Source organism: Rhinolophus sinicus, chromosome 9 (genome assembly GCF_057876585.1).
Source record: "Rhinolophus sinicus isolate RSI-liver-muscle chromosome 9, RSI-T2T, whole genome shotgun sequence".
Lineage (NCBI taxonomy): Eukaryota > Metazoa > Chordata > Mammalia > Chiroptera > Rhinolophidae > Rhinolophus > Rhinolophus sinicus.
The window spans coordinates 19,597,209-19,615,998 of record NC_142509.1 but is presented as its reverse complement, the minus strand read 5'-3'; the positions used below and the strand labels follow the sequence as shown (position 1 = coordinate 19,615,998).

Below are 18,790 nucleotides of genomic sequence, written 5' to 3'. Positions count from 1 at the left end.
TATTTGGGCATCCCTTAGCCCAAACAAGTTGACACATAAAATTAACCATGACACAAACTGAGGTAGAGCTAAGATAATTAAAAGCTATAATAAATGTGGTATTAGCACAAGAATAGAGAACAAAACCAATGGAATGGAGTCCAGGATACATTAGTTATCTATCCAATTTACACAAAATTTCCACTGCAATACAGTGGGTAAAGAGTGGATTTTAGTAAATACTGGTTGGTTTGAATATGTGTATGAAAATATTAACCTTGGTACCTTGATTTATTACACCATAAACAAAAAAAGTAAATTTGAGATGGATCATAGACCTAAATATGAGACGCTAAACAGTAAAGCTTCTAGAAGAAAACATAGGAGGAATATTCTTATGTTCTTGGTAATTTCTTAAATAGGACACACCATGAAGCACATATGAGCACCCATGAAACTACCATTCAGGTCAAGATACAGGGCATTTTCTGTCCTTCGATAGATGAATGGATAAAGAAGTTGTGGTATACATACACAATGGAATACTATTCGGCAGTAAGAAAAGATGATATAGGAACATTTGTGACAACATGGATGGATCTTGAGAGTGTAATGCTGAACGAAATAAGTCAGACAGAAAAAGCAGAGAACCATGTGATTTCACTGATATGTGGTATATAAACCAAAAACAACAAAAGAACAAGACAAACAAATGAGAAACAAACTAATAGACACAGACAATAGTTTAGTGGTTACCAGAGGGTAAGGGGGGTGGGGGGTGGGAGATGAGGGTAAGGGGGATCAAATATATGGTGATGGAAGGAGAATTGACTCTGGGTGGTGAACACACAATGGGATTTATATATGATGTAATACAGAATTGTACACCTGAAATCTATGTAATTTTACTAACAATTGTCACCCCAATAAATTAAAAAAAAAAAAAAAGATACAGGGCATTTTCAGTGTCTCATCAGTTCCCTTACACCCTTCCCAGTTAACAGCCTAGTTTAAAAAAAAAAAAGATAAGGAGGCAAGACTTGATAATATTCAAAAGGCCAATAACCATATGAAAAAATTATTCTCAAAATCATTACTCATTGGGGAAATGCAGATGAAAACGATGTGATACCACTAAAATGTCAAGAAAATGACACTAATGAAAAGGACTGACAGTACCAAGTGTGTATCTGTAACAATGGAGTTCTCAATATTGCTGGTGGAAATGTAAGTTGTTTCAATCACTTTGAAAAAGTGTTTGGCAGTATATGCACTAAAAAAGCCAAATCTATAGTTCCAGAACATCTCTATACTATCCTAGAGAAATGACTACATGTCTGCCAAAAGACATGTAAAAGTTCATAAAAGCTTTATTCAAAATAGCAAAAGAATCAACCTCAAAGTCTGTCAATAGTAAAGTGGGTACATAAAATGGCACCGTATTCAAGGGAATTCTACCCATCAAGAAATAGAATGTAAAAAAAATAAAATAAAATAAAATAAAAAAGAAATAGAATGTGCTGTTACAGCAAGAATGCATCTCACTTATTTAAAGGAAAACAAAGACAAAAATCTGTTGTGCAATTCCATTTACTTAAAGTTGAAAAACAGGAACCACTCTATGGTAGTAGAGGTCAGAAATGTAGTTACTTTAGGGAGGGGGTTGATTGGGAAGGGGTATGAAGAAGACTTCCGAGCTACTTCTTGACAGTGGGGAGGTCGGATTTGTCACTGTAAAACCTGACAGTTGTTGATATTGCTTGCTGGCATCTACAGCCACAATGTACAGAGGTCCTACCCTCAATTCTGTCTTTCAGAATTCCTGGAGGTGGGCAGAACAATTTTTAACCATAACTGTAGCTTCAGTGATCTCTGGAATGCTTAGTGTTCATAGTCACCCTCCTTTTAGTTTTAAGAGATGACAGTTGAGAGTCAATGTTGTTCATAGTAATGGATGCTGCACCTCTGGATCCTGGTTGAATTGAAGTTTGAATAATAACCTTTGTTTCAGGAGACCATCCTTCCAATTGCTCTGGCTTTTTAAATGTTTGATGATTCTTGGTTTGGTGCTCCATTTCCTCCTTCAAAGTCAAAAATTGTAGCCGGCACTTGGGACACTGGAAGACTCTCTTGTTCCAGTGTCTCCAGCAATGACTCACATAGAATGCTGCAGTTTTGAAAATTTTGAGACAAAACAGACAAAGCAAATTCTTTGTGTTTTCATGGCACGTTCTGAAATGTGTTTCCACATCAGCAAAGGCAGACGATCTGTAGTTGCAAACCTGGCACACATAGGGCATTTCCCCAGCCTTATGATTGTCCTTCATGTGCTGTAAGAGAACCTGATCTGTTTCAAAGGACAATTCACAAATTTTACAGACAGCAGAGGGCTCCTGGGAAATGTGTACACTTTCAATGTGACACTGCAGCTGGAACGGAGTGGGAAACTGCCGGTGGCAGTGCTGGCAGGTGGTGTGGATTTCCCAGCTGTCACCCTTCTGCTTCTCAAGTTCCAAATGGTGCTTCATGTGGTTCATAAACCTGACATTTTTCAGAACTTTCAAGCAGCTGAGGCATTTAAAGGCTGTGTGAGTCTTCTCTTCTGGCTGCCCATCTCCTCTATGCTGTCCGTAGTAAAAGTCAGGAAGTAACACAACCAGATTTCCTTTCTTGGGATCAACAGTCTTGTTTTGACTTGCTAGATCCAGCAAGTCTGTTTTTTCCAGCCTTTCCAAACTATTTGCTCTGTCTGGATCCATAAGATTGAAATGTGCCTTGTCATTTGCGTAAGACCAAAGAAATGATGCTTCATTCTGAACAGGGCTTAATAAAGAGGGTGTACTCATGTTTACTGTAGGAGAGACTCCAGAAGGGGCTACAGCTGAATGTCCTCCTGGGAGTCCATCACTGAATTTAGGTCTTTTGGGATTTCCACTGTTTATATCCAAAGTGGAAAGTCGCTTTGAATCACGAGGACTTTTATCCTTGCCTCCTACAGAAAACACAGTTCCAAGTAGACCCTGAGACCATGAAGAGAGCAAATCTGAAGAACTGCCAGGCACAATTTCTGGTGAGCTTGTTTTATAGTCAGGTTTAGATGAAGGCTCAAAAATAAGAGGACTGTCTATGGCTCCCCTTTCAGATTCAGAAGCTGGGAAGATGGACGCTTCTTTTGATGTAGGGGTCGTGTAATTTGCAGGCTGTAATGTGCCAGCAAGATCTTGACTCAAGCAGCTTTTCTTTCTTTTCAAATATGAGTCTGGGGTCACTCTATTCAAAATGTTTGAAATGACTGGTTTTGATTTGGAAATCACTCTGACAAAGAGAATTTCATCATCTTTATTTGCATCTTCCACTCCAACAAAGATCAGATCAGCATCTTCATCTTTGTCCCTGTGTTTGGATTCTCCCATGTTCCTCAGTGGTTCTGGCCCTTGTTCTTCCTCACGGGACAAGAGATCTGCCAGCTGAGCCAACGAGTACAGCTTTTGGTTCAAAGAGGTCCTTTCAACTTCTAGTGCTTTCTTTTTGTAAATTGCAACCTAAATGCAACCATATCATTAGTCAGTATCTATTTCAAGAGATAAGAATCATCGCCTTATTTAATCTTCCCTCCCAAACGCTAAGATAACTATTAACATCCTTACTTTATGTGGAAGAAAACAGGCTCAAAGCATTTGATAATCTCAGATTTACCTCTCCAGCCATGTCCCACCTCAGTCCCAGCAGTCTCCTGCAATTACAAACTTCTCAACATGTCCTCTTGCAGCACCATGAACAGGAGAGGCAAGTGAGGCATTAGAGTACAAGATTTAAGGGCAAAACTTGAGGCGAAGGTTCAACATCTCCGAGTGCCTGCCTCGTTCATTTTTGCACTCTGGGTGTCTCACTAGCTTCTTCCTACTCGCAGATGTACCCTCAGGGATAACTTTCTAACCAATCTTACAAAACTAAGCTCTAGATAGTCCACTAAAAAAAAAAAAAAAAAAAAAAAAAAGTCTGCTCCTCCTGCAGTGTTCCCTTTCTCAGTAAAACCTTCCAGTCACTCAGTTCACAAATTCAAGAGACATCCTTTGCCAAGTCTTTCATTCCACCCTAAAGCCAGTCAATTAGCAAACTGTTCCACCTTCTAAAAGTATCCAGAACCTGACCATTCTCTTCTATATCCACTGCCACCTCCTTGAATGACAGCACCATGTTCTCTCCCTGTATCATCGCAGAGCAGAAGTTTCCAGCTTTACATGGCTTTTGTCTTATGTCCCCATGGCGGCTCCTAAGCTTCTGTTAAAGTATGTAGGAGAGCTGGTATGCACTCTTCTGCTTATAGATCTCCAATGGCTTCCCATCTCACTCAGAAGAAATGCCAATGAACATAAAATGTCTCAGAGGTCTAGGCCATCCGCCTGTGCCCACTGGTTCTCATCTGTTCTGACCCTCCATCCTTCCCCTGCAGCCATCCCAATCTCCATGGGTGGGCACCAGACCCTGTAGTTTCTCAGGACTTTTGTTGCTCCTCCTGCCATGGATGCCTTTTCTCAGATGCCCCATCCCAGCTCTTGGCCTGCTTCAGGTCCACAGCTTCTCAGTAAGGCTTCCATACCATGCTATTGAAATCACTACCTCCCAACGTACATGCCCTATTCTCCCCAAACATTATTTTTTCAACTCAGTGTTTAACCCTGGCCTAACACACAATACAGAAAAAATATCTTGCTTTATTTCTCTCTCCACCCACTATACAGTAAGCAACATGAGGGCAGGGACTCATGTTTTTTTTTACTGCTGTCCCTTCACCTTCTAGAGCAATGTTAAGAAACATGAATACTCTTGGTATCCTTACCCTGTCATAGGGGAGAGTAAGAAAATACATGAATTGATTGATAATAAATAAATAAAATAAATAGATAGTAGCTATTATTAATCTGATCATTTATGAGTACAACAGACTCGAACCCACTAATTCCGGGCTCTCCAAGCATTTAGTAAAATCCAAATTGAAAGATTTAACACTATTGTCATGTGGGGAGTCATGTGGGATCTCTGGTCCTGCTCCCCACATAAAAACACAGGACACGGTGAGGCCAAAAAGGGACACCCATGGAGCCATAGATAGGGGAGTCATACCACTATATTCTCGCTGGCGGCTGGGTTGGAGACACAGGAAACAGGAGCCACATGATCTGCAATCCGCTGTCCGCTTCCCTGTCAACCAACCTAGCTTGCTAACTACAATCCATGCCTGCTAGCTTAGCCATGGCAGTTACATCAGTGGCTAATGGCTAACCGGTAAAAGCTGATGGCCAACTAGTCACAGCTGATGACCATCTACGACCCGAGCCAGCACCTTTCCAGTGAGGCCAAGAGCCTGGAAGCTGCTCTCTGGGACTCTGTCCTCACAACTATCATGCAAGGGAAAAATTCAGCCAGTATGTAGGGTTGTGTGTGTGTGTGTGTGTGTGTGTGTGTGTGTGTGTGTGTGTGTGTGTGTGTTGTGGGGGCAGAGCCCCAGAAAGCAGTTTCCAGGCTCTCGGCCTCACATAGACAGGTGCTGGCTCAGCTAGTAAATGGCCATCAACTGTGATTGGATGGCCATCAGCTGTGGCTGGTTGGCCGTCAGCTGTAACCAGTGAGCCATTGGCCACTAATATAACTGCTGTGGCTACGCTAGGGGAAGGAGAGAGAGAAGAATGGGGGCTAGCAAGAAGATGGCGGCTGGGCTGGCAAGCGTGGATGGCGGTTTGCAGACAGTGTGGATCCAGCCTCCAGTGAGAGTATAGTGCCGCCAGAGAGAATATAGTGGTATGACTCCCCTACCTATGGCTCCGTGGGTGTTCCTTTTTGGCCTCACCATATCCTGCATTCTTGTATGGGGAGCGGGAGCAGAGACCCCACAGGCCTCCCAGCACGACAGTGTGTAATGAAACAAGTTTTATAAAATACTCTCCCTACAATGGATATACCGATACCTTCTATGCCATTAACACGTTTCACTGATTCTAAGGGATATGATAATGTTTACATTTACCATTTCTGAAACAAGATTACATCTCATCAGTGGCATTTCATAGCTAGTTTGACAGTTTTTAATTTTACATAGATATCATGTATAATGTATCTTAGGTGAAAATTAATAAAGAGAAACCTCATTTAAAATGGAATCTGGAAGCCCTGAATGGGGAGCTGTCATGCAAACACTGTCTCAACCCCTTACTTTACAATTCTGAGCCAGAAGTAGCCCACTGTACTGTGCCAGCAAAAGAAAAGATTTTCTCCTTGCCCAGCAACAAGCCCAGACAATGGGAAATGCCACAACTCAGCCAGTGAGGAGCCATCACAACCCCCGACTCCTGCTCTTCTCTAATGGACTTTTGCTTATACCCACCCCGCCCAACTTCCTCCTTTTTCTCTACAGACTAATGTTCTCCTCCTCTGTTTGCAGACTTTCCTTTGGTTTCACCATAGCTTGCTTGTCCTGAATAACAATTCATAAACCCATTTTGCTGATAAAATAACTGGCTGTTTTATTTTTAAAGTTTACAGTTAGTTGATGGCATCAGAGTCAATGGAAAAAATTATAATTCTTTTCAAAAGCTGATTGTTGATCACGAAATTTCACAGTTCACTAATGGAATGCTAGGTGCATTTTGGCAAGTGTTTTAAGACAGGGGTTGGGAAATTAGCTCACCGCCTGGTTTTGCACAACCAGCAAGTTAAGAATGATTTTTACATTTTTTAGGGAATTTTTACGTATTTAATTTAAAAAAAAAATTTTTTTTTAATTTTTTGGGGAAAAACCCAAAGGAATATTTTGTGACACATGGAAAATTATATGACATTCAAACTTCAATGTCCACAAACAAAATTAGATAGGAACACAGCTGTGATCCCTCTTTAAGGCATTTGTCCATGGCTGCTTTCACACTACTATGGCAGAGTCAAGCCACCGAAACAGAGAACACATGGTCCATGCCTAAAATACATTTTTACTATCTAACCCTTTACAGAAAAAGTTTTTAGACCCATGGTTTAAGAGAACAAAATGAAAGATACCTTATTTCTTTGCTTACCAGTTCCTGAAGTTATGTGTCCAGGTGATTCAGTGTGGCTCAATATTTCCCAACCTGAGCCACAAAGAAGGATGTAGCTGAAATGTCCTTGTCTACATGTCCTGGAGAAACTTCTCTCAAGTCCAGCAGCACCACTTCCTTTGTGGAACTCTTGCCTCGCTCTCCAAAAGCCTGAGTGAGGCCTGTTCAGAAGATTCCACTCCTTTTAAAGCCCACTATAATCCAATCTATGACATTCAGCGGGGATCCAATCAAGGTCCTGAACCTGTTTTTTCTTGATTGGATTTCTGGCTGTTGATCAGAGAGATTGCTAAAAACTTCCATCCAAATTGCCAGTCAAAGGAAAGAATGTGGGTGGGGCTTCAGGGTGGGGTAGGGGGTGGGGTAGGGGTAAGGCTGCCTTCCAGGTTGAGTCCTGAGGTCAGAGTCCCCCTTCCTCTCTCTGTTGTCCAGAGGTCTACCTCCTTATGTCCAGTTTACCTGAATCTTGAGCTATTGGGGGTCAGCAGGGGTAGGGAAAATCGATCTATACAGCTATTCCAACAGAAGAACCTAAAAGAGAAGATATCTTTTTCCAAATGCCAGGACGTGCTCACAGATCACTCCAGCTGCAGAGAATAAAAACCTGTTTTCTAGGGAGGGGACCACTCCTTTTTTAATTCAGTTCCAGGGGTCAGAGGTCATACTCCTGGCTTGCTCTGGTTACCTCTCAATCTCTCCCCTCCCCTGTCCCTTCTTCACTCTCCCTTTCCTGGGCACTTTCTAAATTGAATCACAGCTCTTCCTTCCACCTTTCTTATAGCCTTTTGCCTACAGATTCTTGGAGGAAGGGAGGGCTTCAAGTGTCCTCTGACAGACAAAAAATACAGGCATACCTCATTTTATTGTGCTTCACAGATACTGTATTTTTTACAAATTAAAGGTTTGTGGCAACCCTATGTGGAACAAGTCTATCAGCGCCATTTTTCCAATAGGCTCAGATGATCCGTAGCATTTTTTAAGCAATGAAGTATATTTTAATTCAGGTATGTACATTACTTTTATAGACATAATGCTATTGCATACTTAACAGACTACAGTATAGTGTAAACATAACTTTTATATGCACTGGGAAACCAAAAAATTCGTGACTTACTTTAGTGCGGTATTCACTTTATTGCGGTGTTCTAGACACAAACCCGCAATATTTCCAAGGTATGTCTGTGTTTGCATGAGTCTATAGGAGCTGAGCAGGGCTGTGGATGACAGGACATTGTAGACATCGCTCACTCGTAGGGTTTCCAGGTGTCAGAGTTGACCCAACAGCAGGTAACACACACACTCCTCTATGAGTATTGCCCTTTTCTTCCAGTGCAATTAAGTCACAGAATTAAAACAAATCCAGTTTACTTATTAAAATGTTCTAAAGTGATATAACTTTAAAAATACTTTTCTTGGGCCTGCCTGGTGGCTCAGGCGGTTAGAGCTCCATGCTCCTAACTTCGAAGCCTGCCGGTTCAATTTCCACATGGGCTAGTGGGCTCTCAACCACAAGGTTGCCAGTTCAATTCCTCGAGTCCCACAAGGGATGGTTGGCTCCACCCCCTGCAACTAAGATTGAACACGGCACCTTAAGCTGAGCTGCCTCCCGGATGGTTCAGTTGGTTGGAGCGCGTCCTCTCAACCACAAGGTTGCCGGTTCGACTCCCGCTCCACTCCGCAAGGGATGGTGGTCTGTGACCCTGCAACTAGAAAACGACAACTGGACCTGGAGCTGAGCTGCGCCCTCCACAACTAAGACTGAAAGGACAACAACTTGACTTGGAAAAAGGGCCTGGAAGTACACACTGTTCCCCAATAAAGTCCTATTCCCCTTCCCCAATAAAATGTTTAAAAAAAAAAAATACTTTTCTTATCAAATCAACATGTTGTACACCTTAAATTTATACAATGCTGTATGTTAATTATATCTCAATAAAGCTAGCTAAAAATTAATTTTAAAAATGCCTTTCCTTGTAAATGTGACAAGTACAATTCAAAGTGATATAAAAGTATATGAAAGAAGGTCTTTAATCTTGTTTGGAGGCTATGGAAAGTCTGCCTTTGGGCCTTTCTAGTAGCCCCAAGCATTTTCTGTATGAAAACAGGGTTAAATGAAGCGACAAGGTTTGGACAGTAGAAAGTTCTTATCCTGACTGCAGGCCTAAGCTTTCTGGCCCCCCACGAGCTCCTATTGAAACAGGGCCTGGGGTAGTCAGTTGGCTCAGTTGGTAGAGCGCAGTGCTTATAACACCAAGGTCACCAGTTTGATTCCCATATGGGCCAGTGAGCTGCACCTTCCACAACTAGATTGAAAACAACTTGACTTGGAACTGATGGGTCCTGGAAAAACACACTGTTCCCCAATAAAAATTTAAAAAGAAAAAAAAGAAACAGGGCCTGGTTGCTCTGACCTTGGAATGTCCCCTGTCCCAGTTCCCTGCTTTAGATAATTACCCTGAAACATGCTTGATTACTAGTCACAATGACCCCCCCTCAACCCCCATAACCCCCCCTTGACAATTACAATCTTTATGGCTTAACATTCTTTCCAGGTTATTGTCATCACTGCTCCTGGGTTAGTGACCACATTGGAGAGCCACATTGCCAGAGGGAAGGCTCCACGAGGAACCATCACGTAGCCTCTGCAGGAATGCCCAGATTTTCCCTTAAATATCCCAGGCTGGTCTAAGAATGTTAAGGCAGTTTTTGGAGTTGTTAACCTGCTGCCTTCTCAGACCACCAGCACTCTGATAATAAAATCTTATTCTATGACCCAACTCCTATGTCGGTTTATTGGCTGAGTGGTGTAGGCAGCACGAACCCCGAACTTGTTTGGCCTCTGGTTTCACTATAACTTTGGCCTTTGCTACTCTATTTCAGCCACACTGCCTTTCTTGCAATAGGACCTTTGCACTAAGAAATAAATATTCCTTATTTCTGGAATATTCATTATCCAGACATCCTCTTATCTATTTTCCCGCATCCTATAATAATTCAATCTAGAAAAAAAAAAAAACATTAACATTTGAAACTCATGCTTCTAGAAAAACTTTTTTGATGTTGTTAAAGAAAAAAAACCACAGGACCCAGATGGTGTCATTCATGCTAAAAGCCTATGATAACAAACCTAGATTTAATACCTGATCTAATTGCAGTTTGAACTTCTCCCAGAAACATAACCTTAATCAACCATTCTGGAATTTTCTGGTAAACACCTATGAGGTAATCTGTCACTTGGGCACTCTCCATTTTCCCCATATAGAAAGAGGCAATTTGCATGATAAAAAAATGGTTCCGTTTCTATTTCCCCAGGGAAAAGATGTCCTGCCTGAAAATAATGCTTATTTCCTTTCACTAATAGTCCCCTCATCCCACCCTACTTATAAAAACCTTCCATTTTGTACAAACCCTCGGAGCCCCCTTCTGGTTGCTAGAAGGGAAGGTGTCTGATTCATTAATCACTTAATGAAAGCCAAGTAGATGTTCAAATTTACTCAGTTGAAATTTGTTTTTTAATAATGTAAATTTCAATTGATAATGTTTTTTTGGTGCAGAGAAATATGAGAGGACAAACAATAGAAGACTTTCCAGTATAAAATAGATCACATTATATAAAATCTTATGGGTTAAGTGAACTAGAAAGGAATAGTAAAGGAGAAAGAAGAACAACCTCTTTCTGACCATTAAAAATTCTGACCACTGATGGAAAGAGAACTGACTGAGTGGTGAACACATAATATGATGTATATAGATGATGTAATACAGAATTGTACACCTGAAATTTATGTAACTTTACTAACAATTGTCACCCCAATAAATTAAAAAAAAAAAATCTGACCATTAAAAGAGCTCATTCTTGTATTTTTTAAAATGGATGATGGTAGGTATCAAAAACCTATGCTACTACATCATACTTTTGGATACATTTTTTTTTTAATTAGGGAATATTGGGCAACAATGTCTTTTTCCAGGACCATCAGCTCCAAGTCAAGTCATTGTTTTCAGTCTAGTTGTGGAAGGCACAACTCACTGGCCCATGTGGGAATCGAAACTGCGACCTTGGTGTTATGAGCACCGTGCTCTAACCACTGAGCAAAAACCAGCCTCCCCTGGATATATTTTAAAGAGTGATTGTCATGCAGGGTCTCTGGTCCCGCTCCCGCTCTCGGCCAGTAGACACAGAATTCAGCGAGGCAAAAAAGGAGAACCAACAGAGCCACGGGTAAGAGGTTCATACCACTATATTCTCGCTGGCGGCTGGGTTGGAGATACAGGAAGCAGGCTCCACACGATGCGCAATCCGCCATCCGCTTCTCTGCCAACCAACCCACCGGCGTAGCCACAGTAGTTGTATTAGTGGCTAATGGCCATCTGATTACAGCTGATGGACATCTAATAACCGAGCCAGCACTTTCCACGTGAGACTGAGAGTCTGGAAACTGTTCTCTGGGACTCTGTCCCCACAGTGATATTAACGATTGTATTTACTTAAACTGTCCATTTTTATAGTATGCTAGAAATTACATCTTTTGCAGTGTTTAAACTTATGATGAAAAAAAAATTCTAGATGTCAATTTTAAAATGTTTGATCATGAATGTAGCTTTGCAACAATAACTTAGGGGAAAAGAAGGAAAATTTTGACTACTTACCAGTTTAGATCCATGCTTCTAAAGATTGCTCAAACCTCAGAATCACCTGGGAAACGGTTACACATACAAATTCTGGGGCTGTATCTCATACCTGGGAAACTCAAGTTGTTAGGGGAGGGACCTGGGAAAATGAATGTCCGGTGTTTGCCTCATTAGATCCTTAAGAGAGAGTACCTCAGGAAACATTGATCTCTCAGGTATGATTGAAATATTCCTGCACCCATTCCTCGAAGGGAAGCCCAAGGGTGGATTGAGGATCAGGAATTCATTTTTTTCTTCATTTATCTGACACCCTGAGCACCTGCTTTGGTAGAAGCAGTGTTGGGTGACTGTCATGCAGGGACTCTAGTCCTGCTCCCCACATAAGAACACAGGATATGGTGAGGCCAATAAAGGAACACCAATGGAGCCATGGATAGGGAAGTCATACCACTATCTTCTCGATAGTGGTTGGGTTGGAGACATAGGGAGCAGGAGCCGCGTGATCCACAATCCGCCATCCGCTTCTCTGCCAACCAATCAACCCCACTTGCTAGCTGCAATCTGCCGTCCACTTCTCTGCCAACCAACCCACCAGCGTAGCCACGGCAGTTATATTAGTGGCTAATGGCTAACTGGTTACAGCTGATGGCCAACTAGTCACAGCTGATGGCCATCTACTACCCGAGCCAGCACCTTTCCACGTGAGGCTGAGAGCCTGGAAACTGCTCTCCTGGCCCTGTCCCCACAGTGACACAATAGAACAATCAGAGGATAGAGTTTGAGCTGGGAGCTTCCCCTCAGAGTTTGCAGGACCCCCACTTTTTCAGGAGCTTCTGGATGTCCTGTAATGTTCAGGGAGGTTGGGGGGGGTGTGAACAAAGCTAAACAGAGGTCCAGAGCCAAACTTCTCAGTTTGGGTTGCACTTTTGAATCACCTGTGCTATGTATGATTTTTAAGCATCTGTGAATCTAAGGACTCACCTACAGGTCTTGTGAAAGTAAAGATTCTGGTTCAGTAGTTCTGGGTGGGGCCTAAAAGTCTGGATTTTTAACAAATTCCCAAGTGACACCCGATGCCACTGGTATGGGAAAGCCCCTCACAATAGAAGTTTAAGTCCCCTCACTATAGGAATTTTAAGTCTCCTTTTCCCTAGTTGCTTAGCTCCTCAGCCCCTGGTTTTAATCACTCTTCTAATCAGTTTCTTAATCTTAAACTAAGGATTGCTCCTAGCCTAAATCACAATGTTTCTTACCCCTGCTTCAAATAACTACGTAAAAGCCTGTGGTTTAAACTTGTTAACGGTAATCATTGTAGACCAACATTCCCCCAGACCACTCCAGACCTAACTCTTGGATAAAGAAACACCATCCCAGAAACAAAATGGGTTTTAACACTCCTCCAAGCCAGTCCATACCTAATCCCTGGGTAAAATTAAGATAATTGGGCTTTGAGTCCCATTCCTGGAGCCAGCGCTTTTAATTTATTAACTAACGTCTGTCTCTCCTCATCTAGGGGCCTTCAGGATACGAGTTATGTTCCAGCGAGGCTTCCAGTGCAAGCCGACCAAGGCAGATATGAGCCTCCCTCTTCTTTATTTAAGAACTGATAGGGCGAGAGTTTCGTGAATCACTATTAGGTAGGGACAGTTTTACCCTCTTCTCTGCTTGAATCAGATACAGAAAAAGAGACCTCCTGTCCCTCAATTCCCCACAATGATTTATAGGAATTACGTCTCTCAGGAAAAATAAGGCAGGCAGTTAGAAACAGGTAATTGGGTCTCTGCATTCCTGCACCTCCAACACAATCTATGGGGAACACAGCCTGGAGACTTCCCCAGTTTTTTCCCTTATCTACCCTAGACGTTAACCATTGTGAGGACATAACTAAATTGGATTGGTCACTCCCACCTGCATGATAGAAAGTCACCACGACCTCCATCTCACTCTAGCCTCATTATACCATCATTATAATATCAAACATATGCCCGGTAGTTCATTAATATCATAACAGACTGAACTCTGGGAAGAGCTATGCACAGTCTAAGACAGTGAGGTCATGGTGCCTTATCAATCACAGGTGTCAATCAAGCAGTTTCGTGCCAGAGGGGAACAGCTCTTCCTACAGTAAAAGAATAAAACTGCCAGACTCCTGCTGACAAAAGGCCTTGAGCCACTTTTCTTAGTGTTTGGCTGCTCCTAATTCTTTGGAGTGTACTACTGTTCTAATAAACTTTTCTCTTACCACTTTACCTCTGTGTCTCATTCAATTCTTTGCTCAAGTCTCCAAGAACCTGAACACCGCTCCAAGGAGGGCCCATCATCCAGTAACTTAGCGGCTAAATTTCCCAGTTTTCCTCCCTTAAGGCTTGGGTTCGACCCCTGGGTTGAGGCTAGCCCACACTCCGCCCAGACTCCACCGGGTTCGACCCCCGGTGTGAGAGCCACGCCCAGACATCTCGCTGAGAAAGGCCCCTCTTCGGTAACACCACTTGACCACAGACAAACATTTGAGCAGCAGGTATTGAAAAGTACTAATATCCTGTTGATCCTCCTTCAAACCAACAGAATCAGTGTCTCCAGAGATGGGACCTAGGAGTCTGTGTTATTAAAGCTCCCAAATATTCCTGATGAGCAGCTGTGTGGAAAACCACTGTTCCAGTTGGTGATGGCCCCTGCTCATCATTCACGGGTAAAGCACCCTGCGTGAATGAAACCCTCACCATCACTCCCTGTTAATGACCTGAATCATGTCCTTCAAAACTTCTCTGTTGAAGTCCTACTTTCCAGGACCTTAGAATGTAACCATATTAAAAAGTTTATTAAATTAAAATGAGCCCATTAAGGTGAGTCCTAATTCAGTCTGACTGGGGTCCCTATAAGAGGAAATTTGGACACGTCAAGAGACACTAAGGATGCTTGAGCATAGAGGAAAGATCACGTGGGGACACAGTGAGAATGTGGCCATCTGCAAGTCAAGGAGAGAGGCCTCAGGAGAAACACGCCCTGCCAACATCTGGTCTCAGACTTCCAGCCTCCACAACTGTGAGAAAATTAATTTCTGTTGTATGAGCCACTCAGTCTGTGATATTCTGTTATGGCAGCCCTAGCAAACTAACACTCCCTAGAACAGGAGCCAATGGAGAGCGCTCACTTCAGGAACAGGTAGAGGCTGTTGCTAACCTAAAAATTAAAGGCCAAGGTGAGAGGCAACAAGCATTTGTTTGATATTAAAAAAAGAATAGCTATTTGGGAAGCACTGATTCAGGCAGAAGCCCAAATCGTGTTCCAATTAGGAGACAAAGGCAATGGGTACTTTTGAGAAAGGGAAGGCATTTCTCTTGGTGCAGATAACACAATGTTTTTAATTTTCAGTCTCTTTGTCATAATATTTGCTTTTTTGTTATCCAGCAAGCAGTTTTTTGGTACACAACTGCCTTAGGTCCAGTCCAAAAATTATCTTGCCCACTTTTAACATTCCAAAGGTTCGAGGAGTAAGACATGCAAGGCAGTTCTTTCGGAATGGCAGCTCTGCCTCTATTTTAAAGTGGCTCCATTTATATGATATTTTACACTGCAGGTGATAGCTCAGCTGCCAGGTGACTCCTAGTCCTAAACAAATGCCTATCCATCCTGATTTTCCAGGAAGCAGCCTGTTCCTCCTTTGGACTATTTTCTGAGACCATGGCTGGTAGGCACCCCCATTCAACTCTCTTCCTGGCCACAACTTCTTTCCTTTCTCTCTTAGAATCTGAAAGAACCCGAAGAACAGAAACTTTCATTTTCTTACCATCCCAGATGGGAGGGAAAATATCTGTGTTCTATTCATCTACTATAGCTAGGAAAAGAAGAAAAATAAATTATAGCTGTATAGCAGAATGGTCTGAAAGCTCATCACCTGACGTTCAAAAAGACCTGAAAATGTTAAGTTATGAAGACGTGGAAGGCACAAGTCCAGCCTGCTTGCAGATGCCGGGAAGGTGTCTATGGAGAAGGATAAGATGGTGTCTGCAGCCTGGGTTAAGAAAATAAAAACTTACCAGAAGGAATTTGGGCTTGTAGCCAGTAAAGAAATATGAGTAGGGAGAGTCCCAAGAAGATGGAATATGTTATCTCTCTGTTTTCTCTGCCTCCAGGAACCTCTACAAAATGAGCCTTAGGCATGGAAATTCCCTGGAGCCAGGGAGAGGAGTATCTGGTTCTGGCTTCATCAAAGCCTGTCACCATAGGGGCTGCTTCTCATCAGTCAACATCGGAATACTTCTGGGCACACGCTGGGCTCAGGAAATTACCTGATCCCACCTTTCCACCCATGGACAGCCCCCATGGCCAAAGATGCCCAAACAGTACTGTGGTCAAGGAGGCAGCTCCTTGACCTCAATGTTGTCTCTGGGACCCAAGGTCATGATAGTGAGGGTGACATGTAGTCAGTTTGATTATCCACCAACAGGGCTGGGCACCTCAGACCATCTAAGAACTTTGTACCCAGAAGGAAATCAGGCCCATAGGACAGAGAGGTTGGTGCTTCCTTACATGCAGACCAAAGCTACATGAAAAGTGGACTCTACTTTATGATGTGGCCCAGGAAGGGCACTGTTCAGAAGGGCACTAATCAAACCAGCCTCTGTCCCTTCCTCCATCTCCAGGGTTTATCTTTGCCTTAAACAAGCTCTGCCCATTTTTTCTGCCCATCTTGGTTAACACATCTTCAAAATAAGTGAAACCACCCTCAAGAGAGCACATAATATTGTTAACTATCCTGTAATCCAATAGCTGCCTTGCTTTCTCTCACCTCCATGTCATCTTCTTTAGTTCCCTCCTTAATACATTTCAAATGTGTAAAAGAAGGTGCAAAATTTATTCTTGAGAGCGTTTGAGAACTTGTCATCAATTTGACTCAAATAAACTCTTATAAAGAAAAAAAGACAGACTGAGCCACTGAAATCCTCACCAGAAGCAGGAGACATTGTTGAGAATAATAACATCAATAACAGCAAGGAATGTTTATTTAGCACTGACTATGGGCTAGGCGCTGGTATTGGAGTGCTATATCTTTTATTCAATTTAATCAAACTTGAGACAAGGTGTGTATATGTTATTATTATATCCATAGTAGAGATTTTTTACAAATACAGAGATGTTAAGAAACTTGCTTAAAACCACATAATAAATACCATCCAAGATTTGAACCTAGGCAATGGACTAATATCCTTATACTTCAGGTGCACTGCTCTTTGACCAAAGTCTCACATGCCTACAGTTTGCCACATATGGTGTAAAGTTCTGGGGTACAGAGATAAGTGGTAACTACCTCCCTGGGTTGCTGTGACTATTAAATAAAATAATGTATGCAGAAGGTTTTGGGGCGGGGGGGAGTTATTTTGTGAATTTTTAAAATTTTCTTTTTTGTTTTTAGTCCCTCCCAAGTTTTATTGATATAGAACATTGTATATGTTTAAGGTGCACAACATAATGATTTGATATATGTATATATTGCAAAATCATAACAATAGGTTTAATTAGCATCCATTACCTCAGCAAAAGGCTTTGTGCTATTATGAAAGCCAGCCTACAGATGGCCTCCAACGATCCCTGCTTCTTGACATTCACATCCTCGATATTCATAGTTCTCTCTCATAATGAGCAGTACACCAGCAGGCTACTGTGGAATAATGATGCGTAATTTCCAAGATGAGGTCATTAAAAACATTCTGCCTTGCTCTTTTGAACCACATGCACAGGTGGAAGCCAGCCACCCTATGGAGAGGTTCACATGGTGAAGAACTGAGGCCTCCTGCCAACAGCCAAGGAAAAGAGCCATCTTTGAAGAGGATCTCCAGCCCTAGTCAAGTCTTCAGATGAAGAAGCCAACGTTTTGAGTGTATCCTCATGAAAGATTCTGAGCCAGAAACACCCAGATAATCCACAGTAACTGTGAAATAAGAAATATATATTATTGTTTTAAGCCACTCAGTTTTGGGAGAATTTGTTTTGTAGCAATAGATAATACAGTCGCACTTGTTGTGTTTGGTATCAATTGCTACTACCACCACCACATCTTACTGTTATTATTACCACCACATCAGGGCATTGTTGTAGAAAACAAATTCTATTTATTAAATTGTGCCACCCCTGCTAAATTAAGCTGGCTGTGAAGAGAAAAATTGCCTAACAGAGTTTTTTTAAACGATCTGAATGATTTCAGTAAACATCATGTATTACTTCGCACCAGCTGTCATAACAAAATACCCCCAGACTGGATGGCTAAAGTAACAGAACTTTATGTTTTCACAGTTCTGGAGGCTGGAAGTCCAAGATCAAGGTGTTGGCAGGATTGGTTTCTTCTGTGGCCTCTTTTCTTGTCTTGCAGATGGCCACTTTCTTACTTTGTCCTCATGTGGTCTTTGGTCTGCGGTGTCTGTGTCCTAATCTCTTCTTATAAGGACATGAGTCCTTATATTGGATTAGGACCCACCCATGTGACCTAATTTTACCTCAATTGCTTCTTTAATGGCCCTATCTCCAAATATGTTCAAATTCTGAGGTATTACGGGTGAGGACTTCAACATATGAATTAAGGTGGGGGGTGGGAGGAGGGATGGACACACAATTCAACCCATAAGATGTCAAAACTAGAATTTTGTGTAGAATACTCAACTTGAAAAACTCAGTAACATAATCTATGTCATAGACTGGCCTGATTTTTTCACGTGCTTGTCTCAATACCTCTTTTCTCATATAAACCAAATTCTCTTAAGAAGGTGGAATTGTTGTGCATCCAGCTTGGTCAGCAAGAGTTTGACTGCGTTCAAAACTTAATTGTCTTCATTCTCAGAGAATGAAATCAATGGTGAATTTTTGAGTATATTCTACACCCATTCTCCATGTAGCAACAGATAAGAAGGAATTCTAGTGTTGAATGCTGCTGAAGAGGGAACCAGAAACTGTTATTTTCCCATAGGGGTCACTGTCACCCAAACTGGACACTCAGTGTTTGAGGTTCTAAGTGGTGCTCTGCTTACCAACTTAGCATCTGAGAGAGCATTTAGTATGATAATCACCTAGAGGTGTCATCTTCAACCTAAATAGCCAAA

General features: G+C 42.0%; 2 protein-coding genes and 1 gene segment (V, D, J or C); 2 read left to right on the top strand and 1 right to left on the bottom strand.

Annotated features, from left to right (window-relative positions):
- Positions 1 to 18,790, top strand: part of LOC109439166 (immunoglobulin lambda-1 light chain-like) — a 556,184-nt gene that overhangs the window by 247,351 nt on the left and 290,043 nt on the right. The window lies entirely within an intron of this gene.
- Positions 1 to 18,790, top strand: part of LOC109439815 (putative non-functional immunoglobulin lambda variable 1-50) — a 364,704-nt gene that overhangs the window by 64,642 nt on the left and 281,272 nt on the right.
- On the bottom strand, positions 1,613 to 3,484 carry ZNF280A (zinc finger protein 280A). Its single transcript, XM_019719412.3, has one exon. The coding sequence runs from the start codon at positions 3,390 to 3,392 to the stop codon at positions 1,842 to 1,844; it is 1,551 nt and encodes a 516-aa protein (XP_019574971.3). The 5' UTR covers positions 3,393 to 3,484; the 3' UTR covers positions 1,613 to 1,841.

Bases quoted from the DNA above. Each gene is read 5' to 3' on its own strand.
- ZNF280A (XM_019719412.3), bottom strand. From the start codon at position 3,392: ATGGGAGAATCCAAACACAGGGACAAAGATGAAGATGCTGATCTGATC.